Below are 16,294 nucleotides of genomic sequence, written 5' to 3' on the forward strand. Positions count from 1 at the left end.
TGAGTGGCCAGGAGCAAGACAAGGGCGCTGATTAATCACCAGCGCGCCCTTCTCCAACGCGTGCGCGTGCGCCCTACATGCAAGTTTCATACGTCCGCGACGCCGATATGCATACCTAATTAAGCCGCCAACAGTCAACCATGTCAGTATACTTGTGATGGTCCACCAGGCGCGGCCCCTTTTCTAGAAGTTTTCTTAGCTGCAAGAAAGGGAAAATTTGCTAACACACCCAACTTCGGAGTGCCCCGATTGTTGGATGAGGTTGAAACGCGACGTTTATTGACTCTACCACTTAACGGCATAACGTTGAAAATTTGCAATGAAGCCTATGACAAAAGGTATCCACCCGTCGTGTACTTTCAGCGCGAGTAGTCAGGAACGTGTCGCGCTTGTTCAACTTTTGTGGCATGAGAACCTGTAGGGCTGGTTTGAGGCACATATCTGACCGCCAGAGTACCGCTATGGTTGGTGGGCGGGCCGCAAGCTAGCACGTTCGCGACGGGCAAGATCACAGAACCTGAGAAAAGCACATTCGAGACCATGTAACTTGTGGAGACGTCCTGATGTCGTCCAGTACTCAGCTTTGCGGAAATGTAGAGACAGGCACCTGTATAGGATTAGCGCGCGACGCTATTGGAGTCAAGGGCGTGGTTTGTGATGGATGCAGGATGACTCCCCCGCGTATCCGACGGCAAAGCAAGCCCATCGCTCAGCGCATCATCCATCTGCAGCCTGCAACCTTCTCATCACCTACCAGCCCTAGTTTTGTGCCGCTTGCAAATGACTCAACCCAGGGCGTGCCTGAGTGCCATGTATAAGATAGCCTTAAGGCCCACTTGTTTGCAGTGCAGACCTGGAGCAGACGTCTTATCTTCACTCGCCACCGACTAGTCTGATCTCTGCCTATTCGCACTACCCCAGCTGCCCAGCTCTCAGCTTCTCCGCATTCGAGACGTCTTATCTGAGCAGGATTGTTCCCCGCTTTCTGTTGTGACCTTGCCTTGGCTATTGCGACTAGCAAGCCGACCTTAAGGCACGCGACAGCATCGACATGTCTTCTTCATCGAACACATCAGTGTTTGCGCCACCAGACAGGATGCAGGCGCTGGGCAATCAAATCGGCTACAAGGTCCGCAACATCTCGCATCATGGCCAGCCTACCATCGTGATCGATCTCAACGACAGCAATGGCCACTGCCACAAGTTCATCACAAGCTATTCTTCCATGGATACTATCGAGGGCACAGTCACCATCACTGCGCCACACGACACTCGTTTTGAGGATATCGACATCGCATTCACTGGTAAGCATAGATCATATACGAACTTAGCAATCATCGTATCTGACACTACACAGGTACAAGCCAGGTATATGTGGATAGGATGACGACTACGCCAACAATGACAGGACGAACAGAGGCAAAGCATCGGTTTTTGACTCTTAGACAGCCAATAGACCAATCAAACTTCCCCTCCCCAAGAATCTTTGAAGCTGGAAGACCCTACAAGTTTCCCTTCACATTTACCATCCCTTCGCAACTACTACCAAAAGCCTGCTCGCATACAGTAGTCTCGGATCACATACGCGACGTACATCTCTCACTACCACCCAGCATTGGCGATCCCGACCTTGCTGGTTTTGGCAGTACACTGCTTGATGACCTTGCGCCGGAAATGTCAAAGATCACCTACGGAATCCAAGTCAAAATCGCGCACACTCGCGGATCAGAAGGTATCTCGGTGCTTGCTGAGAAGCTGAAGAAAGTGCGCGTGAAGCCAGCCTTTGCAGAGCAGCCCCCGCTGAACATCGATCATAACGACGAGTACCGATCGCGACAGGAAAAGACAGTCAAGAAGGGTTTGTTCAAAGGAAAGCTCGGGACGTTGTCTGCAAAGACTATCCAGCCGCCACCTCTTGTCATTCCGGGCGCAAGATCAACGGAGGGCAGAACGATCACGACTATGGCGAAGTTAGTTCTCCGTTTTGATCCCACAGAGGAGACCAGCGCACCACCGAAACTCGGTTCACTCGGAACAAAGATGAAGGTCGTGACCTACTACGCCTCAGCTCCTAGGCAGAATCTACCAACGCGGTCTACGCTCGGGTTCGATCTGTCGCAAGGCCTGTACTCCGAGTACGTGCCGCTGTCCAATCTTTGCATCGCCTCCGCCCAGTGGGAAAAGCACGATGCGGCACAAAACCCTAGTCCAGAAAGCCTAGTTCGACGCGACTCTGGTATTAGCGATTGCTCAACTCTGAGCGAAGCGGAGAAGGCCTTCGCGATTGGCATCCTACCTGCATCCAAGGATTACAAGCAAGGTGCCTTCTACACAGCGCAGATCTTGGTGCCAATCACCCTTCCCATGACACAAAACTTCATACCGACATTCCATTCCTGCCTCATCTCACGAACATACACCCTCGCGCTGCAATTCTCCGCCCACGGAAGCTCCAGTATGCATCTCAAGGTTCCGATCCAAATCTGCGCCGAAGGCAGTGATACTGGTATTGAGAATGCTAGGGCGAGGAGTGTCGAGGAGACGGCATTCAGAGCTGCCTCTGATGTCTTTGCTCCGCGCAGTGTTGCGCCTCCAAGCCCTGAGACGACTCGCAGCGCGAGTGTTGGAACGCGAGAAGAGATGCCGCCCGGCTATTCGGCTTTTGCGCCGCCCAGCACGAGGTACAGCGTGAGCCATTCTATCGTGACCTGAAGGTGTTCCAAGTTGTCACGGAAGCATCAGTGATGAGATTGAGATGACTTTGTTGCGCAACAAATTTACTATTATCGAGCGATGTTTTTCTTGGAGAAGGATCTTGCTTCTAGGCGTTTTGGTATGGAAGGGAAGAGTGGCAGGGTTTGCTTTCATCGCACCGCAGCTCATGCTCTCTTCGAGTCGCCCTCTCCTATCGTTAGATCGCTCACCAGATACCCATACATATAGTAATGAACTTAATACGTTGTCATTTTCATGCTAGTTGCATGCTCTGGTCTTGTCCGTTTCTTAAGGTGGTGTCATCGTGTCTTGGCACGTCCGTGCTGGCCCTGGGCAGCTTCCCAATCATTTGAACCTGTGGCACCACATCAGCACACCATCACTCACGAGCATCGCTTCTCATCAAACCAACGTGAAGAAACAATGGCCGAGCATCCGTCTTTTACATTGGCAGGCTTGTGTAAGTGTTACAACGCCATTTGCGTGTCTGCGTGTATGAGAGCTGACTGAGAAATGATGTGCAGTGGCGGTCGGAGGAACTGCTGGCTATCTCCGAACACGCTCAACACCAAGCCTTGTCGCTGGAATCGGATTGGGTGCTTCGTACGCTCTTGCTGGTAAGCTGATTAGCCCATAGGACGTGTTTCTGGCTGCATTGAACGTATACAGCTACTTGTGGGCGCTTCAGCTAATCGGCAATCTAAGGCTACCGCATCAAGCAGAACCAGGATTACGGCACTGAACTTGCGCTTGGCAACAGCATCATGTTGATGGGCTCTGCGATACCGCGCATCATGAAGACCGGCGGACGCGCGCCTGTGCCGATCGCTCTGGGTGCGACTGGTGCGCTGGCGACTTACTACTACCAGAAGAAGGTGCGCGAGTTCAGGTATGGTGTCTGAGAAGCATTCAGTCTCTTTGAAAAGAGGGCTATCATTAAACGGCGATTGCGCCTTGTATAACTACTCAGGGTGGCTATATACTACCCTGCTCTACTTTTGAGTATCAATACCCCACTCCCACTCTCTTCTACTGAGTATATCCTTTTCCGCGCCGTTTCTTCATCCCCGATGCCCTCGAGCTTCGGGCTTCGCTGCGCAATCATCATCATACCATCAAGCTGTACCCACGGACCCGGTGCCATCCAGTACCGCATTGTTTGACATATGCCAAAGCAAGACGACAACAGTACAATTGCGAGGACGGCAACGGTTACCCACTCCCAGCCTAGACGCGGACTGGACCCGTACAGTTGCCATTGAATGGGATAGGATACAATCTTATCTTCCGATTGGGAAGGCAGAGACGACGGAAGAGGAGACCAGTACTTGTTGCTCATGCTGAATATGTTCTGGAACAGGATTCCCATGACGATCGACAGGCCCATGGCGTCGGAGTTCACAAGTGGATTGATTGCCTGTAGGTTGCGACTTATCAATAGGAATTGCGGCAGCAATCTTGTCGATGGAACCAATAGCTCAAGCCTCGGCATGACGTCCCGTGCCTGCATACCTACTCCATTGGCAACGTCGAAGTCGCTTGCAGTTGCGCGTTCGTAAACGATGTTCTGGTTCAATTCAGCACCGTAATGGTTAAAGCTAAGGTCGGGACTTTCCCTGTCCACGATCCACACATTGACTGCGTATGATCCATGCCGGAACAAGCTGGAACAAGTGGCGCCGGCAAAGCCTAGGGAAGGGACTGGTCCAAAATCGGTCATGATCACGGCTTCCGACGATTCGTTTCTAGCTGGCGGCCGCACAACGATTGACGCCTCCGGGTTCAATGACTCCATTGGCGTGCAGACAGTGTTCAGTACTGGCAGTACGAGCGTCAGGTTACCGGTCCAACCGATCGATGAAGATGTTGGCTGATGGTCCGTGTTCCTGAGCCAGTCGTAGACACTGGTTACTTGCCCATCATCTGCGGAGGCCGTCTCGACTGACCCATTTGATAGGCCGAAGTCGGTATTGAGTGCAGTCCAGCGCTTTCATGAATCTCCGTCCAGCCGGTAATTATACACATGCCTCCAGCCTTTCTGCGTTTCCTTTACCGTGGACACAACATGCGTTAAGCCGGTGAACGCGAGAGAAGCGGACATGCCGAGCGCCCAGTCCCATGGTGGGTAGCCTTCCCCTCCAATATTGGATTGGCCGACACCGAGTATGTTTAGCCAGTCCACGCCGAGGAGTGATACTTTAGGATACTCAATCCTCATTGTCGTTCGGTCATGTGCCGTCGTTTTCCAACCGTTCTGGTAGTTAGGATACCAACGCTTCTTCGGTATAGCCACATTATTCACGGCCAAGCCTTGCAACATAACCGAGACAGATACGCAAAGACAAAGCAAACAGCGGGCAACGCTCTTCCAGCTCAAGCTAGACCTTCGCCACCTTGTGACAAAACTGCTGACAGTCATCCACGGCTTCGTCAACTCCTCTCTCAAACCAAAGTCGCTGTACTTCACACCACGCCTATCACCCACTACAGGCGTCTGAGCCATCCAGACTGTGATAAAGAATGAAGCCATATATTCTAAAGAGCTCACCAACAGGACATCGAGGCTTTTGTTAAAGAAACCAAGAAAGGCTAGCTTGAGATCCGCATCTACTTCTTCCCCGAATACACGGCTCAAGCCTATGGAGATGTATGTGCGCATCGCTCCGAGCGAGATTCCGCTGACTACGATTCCGATGGCAAACACACGAATGGCTAACATCCAATAGTCGGCGAATTTCAAGCCCGGTCGGGTCGCCACAGCTGGACGGTGTCTGACCTTAGCGTATATATTCTTGGCGACTACCACGAGTCTTTCTCTGATGGCATTGTCAGTTTGAACTAGAGGTGACCGCCAAGTAACTACTTCAAGGCTATCAGTATCGCTTTGTAGCCGCGCATCCTGCTGGACAGACTCTTAGCTGGGGCCTTAGGAGCCATGTTCTTAATCCGTGCACAAAACGGCGTTTCGTTGCTAAGCGCTAGTTGCAAGGCTGTTGGTTTTCGCAAACGATTCCAAGAAAGATCAGAGGCTTAAGGGCGGCTATATCTTCCATGGTAAGCATGCAAGGCTGAGATTGTGGCGAGGCTGAAAGATATGCATACGGCGTGGTGGCTGCATGCATGACAGCCACAAGCTGCACGACTGTCCTTATCTGTGCGACAAGACAAGCGCGACTTCCACGAATCACACCCTAGAGAGAGGTAAAAGCCTGGTTTCTCCACCATTGACAAGGTTCGAGGCGAAGAATATCAACCACATACAGGTACAAGAGCAACGCGTCATCCAAGCCAGCGGATACTACGACAAGCGACTACAGCTCTTTTGACGAGCTGCTGGACGCTTCGCAAGCTTCAAGAAGGCTGGGCTTGCCAGAGATGGACCCCCTTGGAGTGAAGTGTGAGCCGAGCATACTATAATCGCCTACATGCGTCTCTGCATCCTCGTCTCTTCAGCCAGCGGCTCCCACTTTCTTTGCGCAAACTCATGAACATCCGCCTCTAGTTCGTCGCACTCCATATAATGCTGCAGCAGTTCCCCGACTATTCACTTGCAACGGTTTACGGCGGTATCGGCGCTAGTGTTTTAATGTAGGAAACCATTCGCTACCTCCCACTCTCCCCACGTCACCTATCACAGCCGCGGCTGTTGAAGTCGCGTACCTAGCTTCCGTTACACAACTTCACGGAACACATTGGAGACGAGGCGGACGAAGCGGGTGGGGACAACATAGCTACAAAGGATTTAGTCCCATAGCTAGATTGCAACATATACACTAATAAAACGCAACATTCTAGACTTGCAAATACTGAGGGCGTATACAACTAACCATTAACACTAACCGTATCAATGCATACGTAATCCAACTTCCTTATTACGTCTTTCATAACTTCCTACTTACAAACCCCCTCTTCCCAAGACTACTGGCTACATCATAACCTAATCGGCCTTCTCCTCCGCAGCTTCTCTTCTTAGCTCCCTCACGATATCCATGAATTGACTGGCACTAATAGCAGTAAGGATGTGCCACCACCCATGCAACTCCAAGAATGAGGCCCATGGCATTCCAATCCGCTGCCTCAGCTTTCTGAGTTCTGCGCAATATTCGAGATCAATATTCCATAAGAGATAGCCAACCAAGAGCATTATCAATGCGTTTCTTCCTCGGGATCTCCAACCAGCCCGTTTAGCTATAGGAAGAGGTGGCTCGAGCCAATGAAACAGGTAATGACCGCGTATCACGATCAGGACTATAACGCTTGCAAATCCCGACACATGGTATATGATCTTTCCCGTCCACACATAGAAAACCGAGAAGAGGGGGAACACAGTTGCAAGACAGGCTTCAATGTACTTCTTGTTCGCTGACGACGTTCGTACTGTTGCGATACCCTGAAGCAGTGACCAAGCGAGTCCAAGCATCGAGATCTCATCCGCAAACTGAAGTGCTTGGCGTAGAGAGGCATGGAACAGGAATGACGATATTCCCAGCAATAGAAGGGAGATGGACATAAAGTCGACTCTTGGTTTGAGGAGTCCGCGGCTGCTTGAACCATACATGTATCGGAGTGCGAAATAAACTATTCACTGTCAGAAAGTGTCAAGCGCTTGCCGTTTAGATCTGTCGTATCGTTCGTTGGTGAAGATGGGTAGAATAATCTTCGCCGTAGTCTCCCGTGTTAAGAGACACTTGTCGACTCACCGTATAACAGATTCGTCAAAGAGTTAATGAATTCTGCTAGATAGCGCGTGACAGCATAATCCTCTTCACAAAAACTAATGAGTGCATCTTCATTAGCTCTGAAGTCGAGACTTCGGGATCGCTTGCGGCGTGCAGCTCACTTTGCAGTGCTGTCTGGAGGGCTCCACGCCCCTTGTAAGGCGTGGCGATCGCCGGCGAAATGACGATTATGATGACCCATTTTGCGGTCTTCAATGTACCTAGGTAGTAAACGCGGTGGATCTTCGCAGAGGTCGAAAGTCTGAAGAGGGAGGTTCAATCGGGCGCTAGGAATGACCTCGGGAGCTAAGATCTCTTTTGTGGAGAGCTTGGCAAACATCGCTGAGCAGCTCGAACCATCAGAATCCTGGATACGGATACATGCGCAGACACAACCAAGCTGCAATGTAAGTCAGGCAACTACATTTACAATTAGAAGTGTACCTCTCTAGTACTTTGCGCGGAACTAACGGTATATAGTATTTTGCAAAACCCCCCTGTACCATTACCGTCACCGTTGCCAGACAGCCCCCTCGTCCACGAATAACGCCGACCAACGCCTTCGCCGCGCACGCCCAGTACATCCTCTCAGAGACCATGCGTTGGTGCTACATACTTTTGGTGTAGGAAACAACGCCAAATGGCTGTAATAGTGGCTGTTTTCGTCACTTCCTGAGATGGGTGCTTATACAAGCTGTGTAAGAAAGGGAAGAGGGATTCCATGACATAGCACAGGAGACATTCGTCGACATTCGAGCCACAAGCGTACCTCGCGAGAATGTCTACGGAGGTGAAGACGAGATCGACTCTCCTCTGCGAGTTACCATACAACTTTGGCCGTCCACGAAACACACCACAAGAGTCGCTTCTGCGCGAATACTTCGTACGCAATCTCTACTCATATACTCTCGGGCTGAGTGGATATGTGAGCGGTTATCTTCTGCAGAGTCCTCGGATTCAGGCGGACAGACACTGCTCCAGCCGACACTTTGGATTCTTCCGAGCCCCAAGAGTGATCAGGTGCCCACAACAACGCATTTGATGGATTTGACACAGCTTGCGCAACGTCTGCGCGCCCAACGAGCACAAAAAATCTAGATTGTGCTGTCGTGGGTCGCATCACGATAGCCGCGCTGCAATTCCAGAATCTTACGATCACGTCGCCCACCCTGGTTTCAGGCGGGACAAGGCCCATGAGAAATGCTGTCCCAAGGCAGATCCGTGGGACCTTGTCGCTTGCAGTCGTAGCGACTTCTTGAGTTGCACGTTCCTCGGTCCGGTCGCCGTTACAGCCGGTAGTGCTGCTATCCTGGTCCAGTATCATGGGGTGTGCCAGAACATATCGGTCATTGATATAACGAATGCGATCCAGGTCTTCTTGTTCGTATCCCAATATCCTCGCTGTATACTCTTCGTTCATCCACCTCCATGTCTCCAGGCTTTGTCGATCGTATTGATCAACCCAGTAGCTAGTCCAGTGTTGGGCTGTCGAAGACGATCCAACCAGAGATATGTAATCCGGACCGAGGTGCTCGATCTCTCCCGCTATATATCCTATAGCTTCGATAGTCGAACTTCCCTCTGCGCACTAAGCAATGTTAGCAGGCGCCGGTTTCACATCCATTCTCTGCTGAACCTACCAATATATCGCCGTCGCTCGCCAACCCATCAACATTTTGGCCCAGCGCGCCTTGGACGATCCCTGCCGTCCGTACAACGCTGAGCTGCCTCTCGAGGTCCGAGCGTGATAATGTTACGTTTTCAATACCACTGAGGATTTTCACGATATCTTCCTGGAGGTCGGCGTTGTGTTCGAACGTCTTAGCCCGAAAGTAGACGAAACTGACCACATCAGTCCAGATTTTGTAGAACGAGCTCTTGTAATCAACTCTCAGGAACCCAATGCCTCGTCTGGACTCAGATGATGTCTGCGGGTCTGATTTGACCAACTCCATCTCGGCTGTCGGGGTATCTGCTCTTTTGTCACGACCCGCAAATGGTTGAATGTCGTTCGCGCATCCAAGCAGGCCGTACACCCTGTCTCTCAGCTCGGAGCAGTCGCTTTTTGCAAATCTTTCGACAAGACTTTCGAATCTCATCATGTCGGTGTGTCGCAGCTGTCTAATCTCCAGTAGTCTCGACGCAGCTCCAGGGGCATCTGGAGAAAAGGGCAAGGACTGCCTCAATGCCCATGTCTTGAAATCCTGATACGTCCAGATGTCGGATCCATACACGAATACCAGCACGCGTGGAAGACACATCTCCTGTACGATCCATACACGTCTCCAATACGTGCTTTCCAAGATGCGTACGAGTGTGCCTTGATCTGGCTTCGGCGAGTATCGCATCTGGTTCACACCAGCAAGAGAGGCGCCAAAATGATGCGTCTGTCCTGCCTTCCATTCAAGTGACATGGAACGAAATAAACCAGTCATAGGCGGGTAGTCCTTCGTTCCCAGCCATGCCACGACCTTCGTCGCTCGTGTATATATAAAAGACATCAACGAGACTTGATGGTTGCGCTCTTCCGTGTCCGCCTGGTTGATGCAAATTGCATCGATCCAAATGTTGATGGCATGCGATGGGGAACGAAGGTGTAGCAGCGCGAGCTGCAGGTTGTGGCCAATGCTGAAAGGACCTCCGTTGAGCACAATCTCATTGGGCTCAATCGGAGTAGGTGACAGCGTCGGGGCGCCCAACCTAAACAGTTTGTCGGTCATGTGTGGCTGAATTGATTTTGATGCGGCTTCTTCTGGTCCTGTAGACGCTCTATTCCTTGCCCGCACCGGTGATGGGCTGGGAGATCGAATCGGAGACCTGGAATCGTTGGGAGAGACTGGAAGATTGGCGTTTTCCGGGTACGAGTTTCGCCATGTATAGGAAAGCGCCACGTATTTTGGTCTGTCGCTGAACGATCTTGAGCTAAGTGTTGCCACGATGGGACTCATGAAATCTCCAGCCTCGATCTTCAGAATGCGAATCGCGTCTACGCCAACTGGAAGAGCAGGGTACACAAACGACATGATGTTGAATGCGGGAGTCTAGGCCAGGCGCAATACAACCACGGATGTATCTATGTGAACGGCTATGAGCGCTGATGGAGAACAACAATGTGACTTTAGGGGCGCAGGCTCATGCGCTTTGCTACGTCGCGATTGAGGTGGGGTAAGGCTGTGCGCTCGGTCGGCCATCCACGTGCTGCCCAATAGCAGGTTCGTTGCGCAGTGACGCACGAACGCCGCAGTGTAAACGTGGGGGCAGTCACCATACTCGATAAGAGGAACACGCATCATACAGGGATGGCATCATGCATCACTTTCCAAGGAACGAGGTGTGCCTTTACGAGGAAGAGACTCTGTCTGAAAAAGCCACCAGCAAAGAGGAACACAGGAAGTGCATTGCTAGCTGCTTTCTGTTCATCGAGCACTCCTCAACATCGCGTGTGTTAATACAGCTCTACATGCACGCCATCCATCGGATATACGCCTATAGTGTACGTCTGCCTTTCCGCCCCGACTGGCTCGTTCGAAACCCCAGAGGCAATCCGAATGTTTGGAACGTTCTGGAGGATTCTGATCACTGCATAGCTGGCTTCCATCAATGCGTAATCCTCTGTTCAGTATCAGTATTTGCAACTCGAAACTGCAGCGTTGTTCACTTACTTCCTAGGCAAAGTCTTGGGCCGCCATTGAAGTCGACGTATCCAGCGCCTGGGCGAGCCTTCTTGATCAACTCGCCACTCTCCCACCTTTCCGGTCGAAACACTCTTGCGTCTTGACCATAGATAGACTCAAGGCGGTGTAGGTGGTATACCGACCAGACGATTCCGGCGCCCTTAGGCATGAGGACGGGGGAGGTGCCATCCGGGCCTCCACCTCGGGGTAACACGGTAGCTTTGTTCGTAAAGCGGAGGTTCAGCGGCAATGTTGGGTACAATCGCAAGACTAGTTTCGTTAGTATGTGTTCAGCATTCAATAAGTTAACAGCACTAACTTTCATTGAAACAGCATCGGAGGAAGGGCAGTTTCTGAATCTGCTCACGTGTGACGTGTCCTTCGCTCGCAACGACGGAGATCTCTCTCTGCAGCCTTTCTAGAATGTCACGGTTTCGAACAAGATGGAAACTGATGATAGTTAGTCGAAGAGACTGAACATCCGAGACAACACCTACAAAGTCCAGCACAGCAAGCTAGCAGTAGAGTCCCTTCCAGCGACTAGGATATGGAGCAATTGATCGCGAACCAAGTCGAAATCTCGCATCTCCTTCCAAAGCTCAATGATAAAGGGATACTTCTCCGCCGCGGCTTCTTCACCATGTTCGTCCTTGTAGCTCATAGCCTTCGAGGCGAAGAAAGTTGCCCAATCACGTACAGCCTTGCAGGCCTTCCTAAACTTTGGCGGGTTGTAGAGGAAAGCAGCGTCGGCAAGCCTCACACGGATTCCGCACCCAAAGGAAGCTTTGTCAAAATTGTCCCGGACAGCGTCACCGGCCTCTTTCGGCATGCTACTGTGGGGTTCGCCGAAAAGGAGTGCTGTGGTGGTATTGAGGGTGTATTCGAACATGAGTGGTCTCAGATCTACGCGACCGTCAACAGCGGCCTCTGAGATGCCAGACAACAAGCCCTCTACGTGCGAAGTGAAAGCTTGAAGTGTCTGCTTCTGAACTCGCACGAACTGATGTCTAATCAGCTCGCGAGATCGTTTCCAGGCAGGTCCATCTTGCGAGAAGATGCCTTCACCAAGCAACGGATGGCTTGCTAGGCGGCGGCTTCCGAGACACCAGTCCTCGAACTTAGTCGACAGTATGGCTTCCACATTTTCCGGATCAGTCGTGAAGTATCCGGTTACGCCGAATGTGTGGATGCAGCAGGTCTTCGCGATACCGAAGTAGGGGGTAAGACCCTCGAGCGTGTGATCGCTGAACAAGATTTCGTAGTTCTTCTTAAGAAGATCTAGGGCTAGCGGCCATCGGTATGGTATGTATGGCTGAACGGGCTTACAGCCGTGTTGTTCTGCGATCGCGATTTCCAGCTACAGCTCAATAATGGCTTTTGTCAGTCAACTCCACAGATTGACATCGACCAAGGCCGGCTTACCTGCTTACGACCCTTCCGTTTGGAGTAGAAGTATCCACATAACGCTACCACAAGAGTTATCTCAAGCACGATCACTGATAAATGGCCAGCTGAGGCTGGGGTTTGTGGAGTGTGCATGCTTGTTAACAACGACGACAACGGCTGTAGAGAGACGGGCAGAATGGATCTGATTGCAAGAACAGGCTATCAGGCTCCTGTTTTACCGCAGTCCGGCCCGGCGACAGAACCTTGGAAGCCGTAAATGTGCCTGATCCAGCCTCACACATCAATGTAACCGAGCACAACATGATGATCCAATGAGACAACGAGGATAGGCGCCGTCTTTGTACTCAGCCAATCAACCTGCAACGTTCAGCGCATCCTTCCGCGGACCTCTCGGTGCCTTTTGCCTTTTTCGCACTTCCCGAGCCTTAACGGGATGTGAAGGAAGTGGCGGCACGCACTTGATCCGTGCCCAGGTGGGGGCCAGAGAACACTATCAGCCATGATATACCGTCTGCCGCCGGGGGGAAGTGCGGCACGTCCCACCCGCACCGATGTATCCATCATTCTCCACTTAGTTCACGGCCTGACGATGTTGGGTTTATTCGACAACCTCGGCGCTGGCATATTGCTGAAAAGCCTCCAGCCCACTCGGGGTGTACTCGAGGAACTGAACGTATCGGGCTCGGAGCCTGAAGTCGCCAGCCTCGTAGAGCTCATTAGCGATCTCACGGACATCGCTCAGTCGTTTGACAAACTCGCGACCAAAGAACGACGGCATCCTTCGATACATCTCAAGATCCAGTCGCAGAATGCGTCCAGCTTGCTTCACCTTCGCGCTATCCTCGATAGCACAGCAGCTATCATAGACGAATGTACACCCTTTATACGGCCACTCCAGCCAAGCCTCGAAGCCCTGAATCATGAGCGCCATATCACTGGCTATATTGAGGCTGAGAATCGTCTCGAATACCAAGCCTGGTACGCTGAGACGTATCAATCTCTGAACCTTTTCACGGAAATCTTGCGTGCATTGTTCACCGCCATCAATTTGTTACAGTATCAGAACGACACCGATGACGATATACAGTCGCTTAAGGAGCGATCGGTCACAGCAACTCAGCTGCACTACGAGATTACCCTAGTCGAGCAGAAGCTACACATCAGCGATCAACATGATACAGGCGCAGTAAGACCAAAACTAGCTGATTGATGCATGGGTATCAGCTAAATCATCACTACAGGTACGCGAAGCCTTAAGGGCGGCCAAAGCGGTCACAGTACACATCCCCCCTACACCAAATCAGCACTTCGTCATACAGAGACAAGTAAGAACATATTATACGGGAAGAGAAGGGCAATTAGCCAAGATAGAAGCTGCATTTCGCGATCCGACGTTACCCAAGCAACAGATCTTCGTCATTTACGGACTGAGTGGGTCTGGAAAGACAGAGCTGGCTTTGAGGTTTGCCGAAGAGCATAGAAACAAGTTCTGGGGAGTGTTCTACGTAGATGGCTCGTCGGAGAAGCATGCAGCTACCAGTTACTCGACGATTGCAACAATAGGCGGCGTCGCACCGAATGAAAAGGCTGCGAAAAACTGGTTGGTGACACGCGCTCTACCATGGCTCCTTATCATCGACAATGTAGACGAGGAAAAGATCAAAGTCAACGAGCTGCTTCCCCAGGGTGCAAAAGGCTGTTGTATAATCACGACGCGTAATCCAGCTCACGTCACCCACGGTAATGCCGGAGACAGGTACCTGGAATTGCTACCCATGGAGCCTGAAGAAGCAGAGAACCTCATCATCAAAGCCGCCGAAGAGCCGTTACCATGGCCTGTCAGAGTGATTGACTGTGCTAGACAGATATGCTCTGCTCTGGGGTTCTTACCGCTTGCTCTGGATCAAGCAGCTAGGGCTATACGATATGGCATCTGCGAATGGGCTGAGTACTTGGGATACTTTGACCGTCAAATACGAAGAATTCGACGAAACCTTCATGGCCGGGCAAGAAGCGGTTCTCGAGATCGTGATAAGACCCAAGAAGATGCGCATAGTATCAACGTCTTCTCTACGTATGAGATTCTTTACGAATCGCTACAGTCGTCACCAAAAGAGAGTTACAAGGACGCTATCGAGCTTCTACACGTTTTCTCCTACTTTCATTTCCAGAATATCCGACTCGATGTCCTCATCAGATCGGCAACAAATCCCCTGATCGAAGAGGAACAACAGAGGCAAGACGACAAGAAGATGGAAGAAGTGTTGAAGAAGCTACAAAAGCCACCAAAGAAACCGTGGATCATGTTCTTCCGAGAGCTGAGAGCCTTCGCCAAAATGCAAGTGGCTACACCCATGCCTCTTCCAGCTGTGCTCAAAAATCGAGACAGACTCGGCCTCAGCGCTTTGGAAGACGAAGTGGAAGTGCGGCTTCGCCAAGCACTAGGCGTACTCATCGAGAGATCACTAGTCATGCGGCAAGACAGAACAAACAGCCAGTTCAGCATGCATCGGCTGGTTCACAAGTGGGTTAGGGAGCGACCAGAGATGTCCACTTCGCACCAAGCACTGTGGTGTCAGATTTCCTTAACTACTCTCGCATTTAGCGTCTGCCGGCCCCCAAACGGCGATACAGAAGAGGAAAGTCGTGCGAGACGCGAGCTTTTGCCACATGTCCAGCACGTCTGTGGGCATCAAAAAGACATAGAAATTCGATTGGGGGAGAACGCGGCCGGAGTGAGACGCGTTTGGCCAGTGACCAAAAGCTACGGGAGACTTGAGGCCGAGCAAGACGTCCGCTTTGGCCGTGTCTATGGAGAAACAGGACATTTCGATAAGGCCAGACAACTCCAAGAGAGAGCGTCAGAGTTTGTCGCAAGCAGACTTGGTCCCGATCACCCTATAGCGGTAGGGCTGTCGCTCTTGGTGAGCCAGTCGTTGTGGGAAATGTCTGAGATGGACCGAGCGACAAAGCGTCAACGGCAAGCGCGTCAGCTTTGTATTGACACATGGGGCGAGGATCATCCTTTAACACTGGACATCACGGATCTTCTAGGATCAGCTCTCTACTTCAAAGGCAGGTGGACGGAAGCACAATCTCTGCACGTTCGCACGACGGAGATGATGACGAGACTCTACGGAGAGAAGCACGAGAAGACTCTCAAGTCAATTCGTAACACAGCCCGACTACATTACCGTTGGATGGATTACGAGAAGGCTACTGAACTCTTTCTCATGTCCTGGAATGGGATGAAAGAGCTTCGAGGCGAGACACATTTGGAGACTTTGTTCAGTCTCGAAGATCTAGCCATGAGCTATGTTCGATATGAAGAAGAAAACCCAGATCCAAGGCGAGAAACACACATAGCATTGGCCTACAAGTACATGACGATCGTATATGAAACAAGGAAACAACAGCTTGGACCGGAACATCACTGGACACTTCTCGCCGTACTTTACCTCGCTCGCGCTAAGTCAGAGATGGGTTTCCATCAAGAGGCGGAGACTATGATCAGGAACGGCCTCGAAACCGCTGAACGCAACATCCCCAAGGGGCACATTGCTTTTCTAATGGCACGAACCATTCACGCTCAGGTTCTTGTCAAGCTGAAAAAGTACGACGAAGCGGAAAGTATATTCTATACACTTGCCGACAAAGCTCCGTATAGTCGGCTTGCCGATGACGATGGTGACCATCCAGATCGACTTACAAACCTCTGGCTTCTTTTACGATGCCTGGAAGAGCAGGGTAAATATGAGGAGGAGCTCCGTGTGGGTGAGG

The 16,294-nt window shown here is 51.4% G+C and overlaps 4 protein-coding genes across 4 annotated transcripts; 2 read left to right on the forward strand and 2 right to left on the reverse strand.

The window, feature by feature from the left end:
• Window positions 1-1,096: 1,096 nt before the first annotated feature.
• On the forward strand, window positions 1,097-2,712 carry J4E86_005001 (uncharacterized protein; the record flags this gene model as incomplete). The annotated part of the gene is made up of 3 exons (XM_051445537.1): window positions 1,097-1,304; window positions 1,358-1,368; window positions 1,450-2,712. 3 exons carry the CDS (start codon window positions 1,097-1,099, stop codon window positions 2,710-2,712), a joined length of 1,482 nt encoding a protein of 493 aa, XP_051303634.1.
• Window positions 2,713-3,138: 426 nt separating this feature from the next.
• J4E86_005002 (uncharacterized protein) lies at window positions 3,139-3,617 on the forward strand (the record flags this gene model as incomplete). The annotated part of the gene is made up of 3 exons (XM_051445538.1): window positions 3,139-3,175; window positions 3,240-3,332; window positions 3,421-3,617. The coding sequence occupies 3 exons, from the start codon at window positions 3,139-3,141 to the stop codon at window positions 3,615-3,617; spliced, it is 327 nt and encodes a 108-aa protein (XP_051303635.1).
• Window positions 3,618-9,031: 5,414 nt separating this feature from the next.
• On the reverse strand, window positions 9,032-10,456 carry J4E86_005003 (uncharacterized protein; the record flags this gene model as incomplete). The annotated part of the gene is made up of 1 exon (XM_051445539.1): window positions 9,032-10,456. One exon carries the CDS (start codon window positions 10,454-10,456, stop codon window positions 9,032-9,034), a length of 1,425 nt encoding a protein of 474 aa, XP_051303636.1.
• Window positions 10,457-11,087: 631 nt separating this feature from the next.
• On the reverse strand, window positions 11,088-12,646 carry J4E86_005004 (uncharacterized protein; the record flags this gene model as incomplete). Its single annotated transcript, XM_051445540.1, has 4 exons — window positions 11,088-11,377; window positions 11,427-11,557; window positions 11,605-12,419; window positions 12,530-12,646. The coding sequence occupies 4 exons, from the start codon at window positions 12,644-12,646 to the stop codon at window positions 11,088-11,090; spliced, it is 1,353 nt and encodes a 450-aa protein (XP_051303637.1).
• Between the last annotated feature and the right edge of the window lie 3,648 nt (window positions 12,647-16,294).

This window comes from Alternaria arbusti (assembly GCF_024043155.1).
Source record: "Alternaria arbusti strain BMP 1465 chromosome Unknown scaffold_5, whole genome shotgun sequence".
NCBI lineage: Eukaryota > Fungi > Ascomycota > Dothideomycetes > Pleosporales > Pleosporaceae > Alternaria > Alternaria arbusti.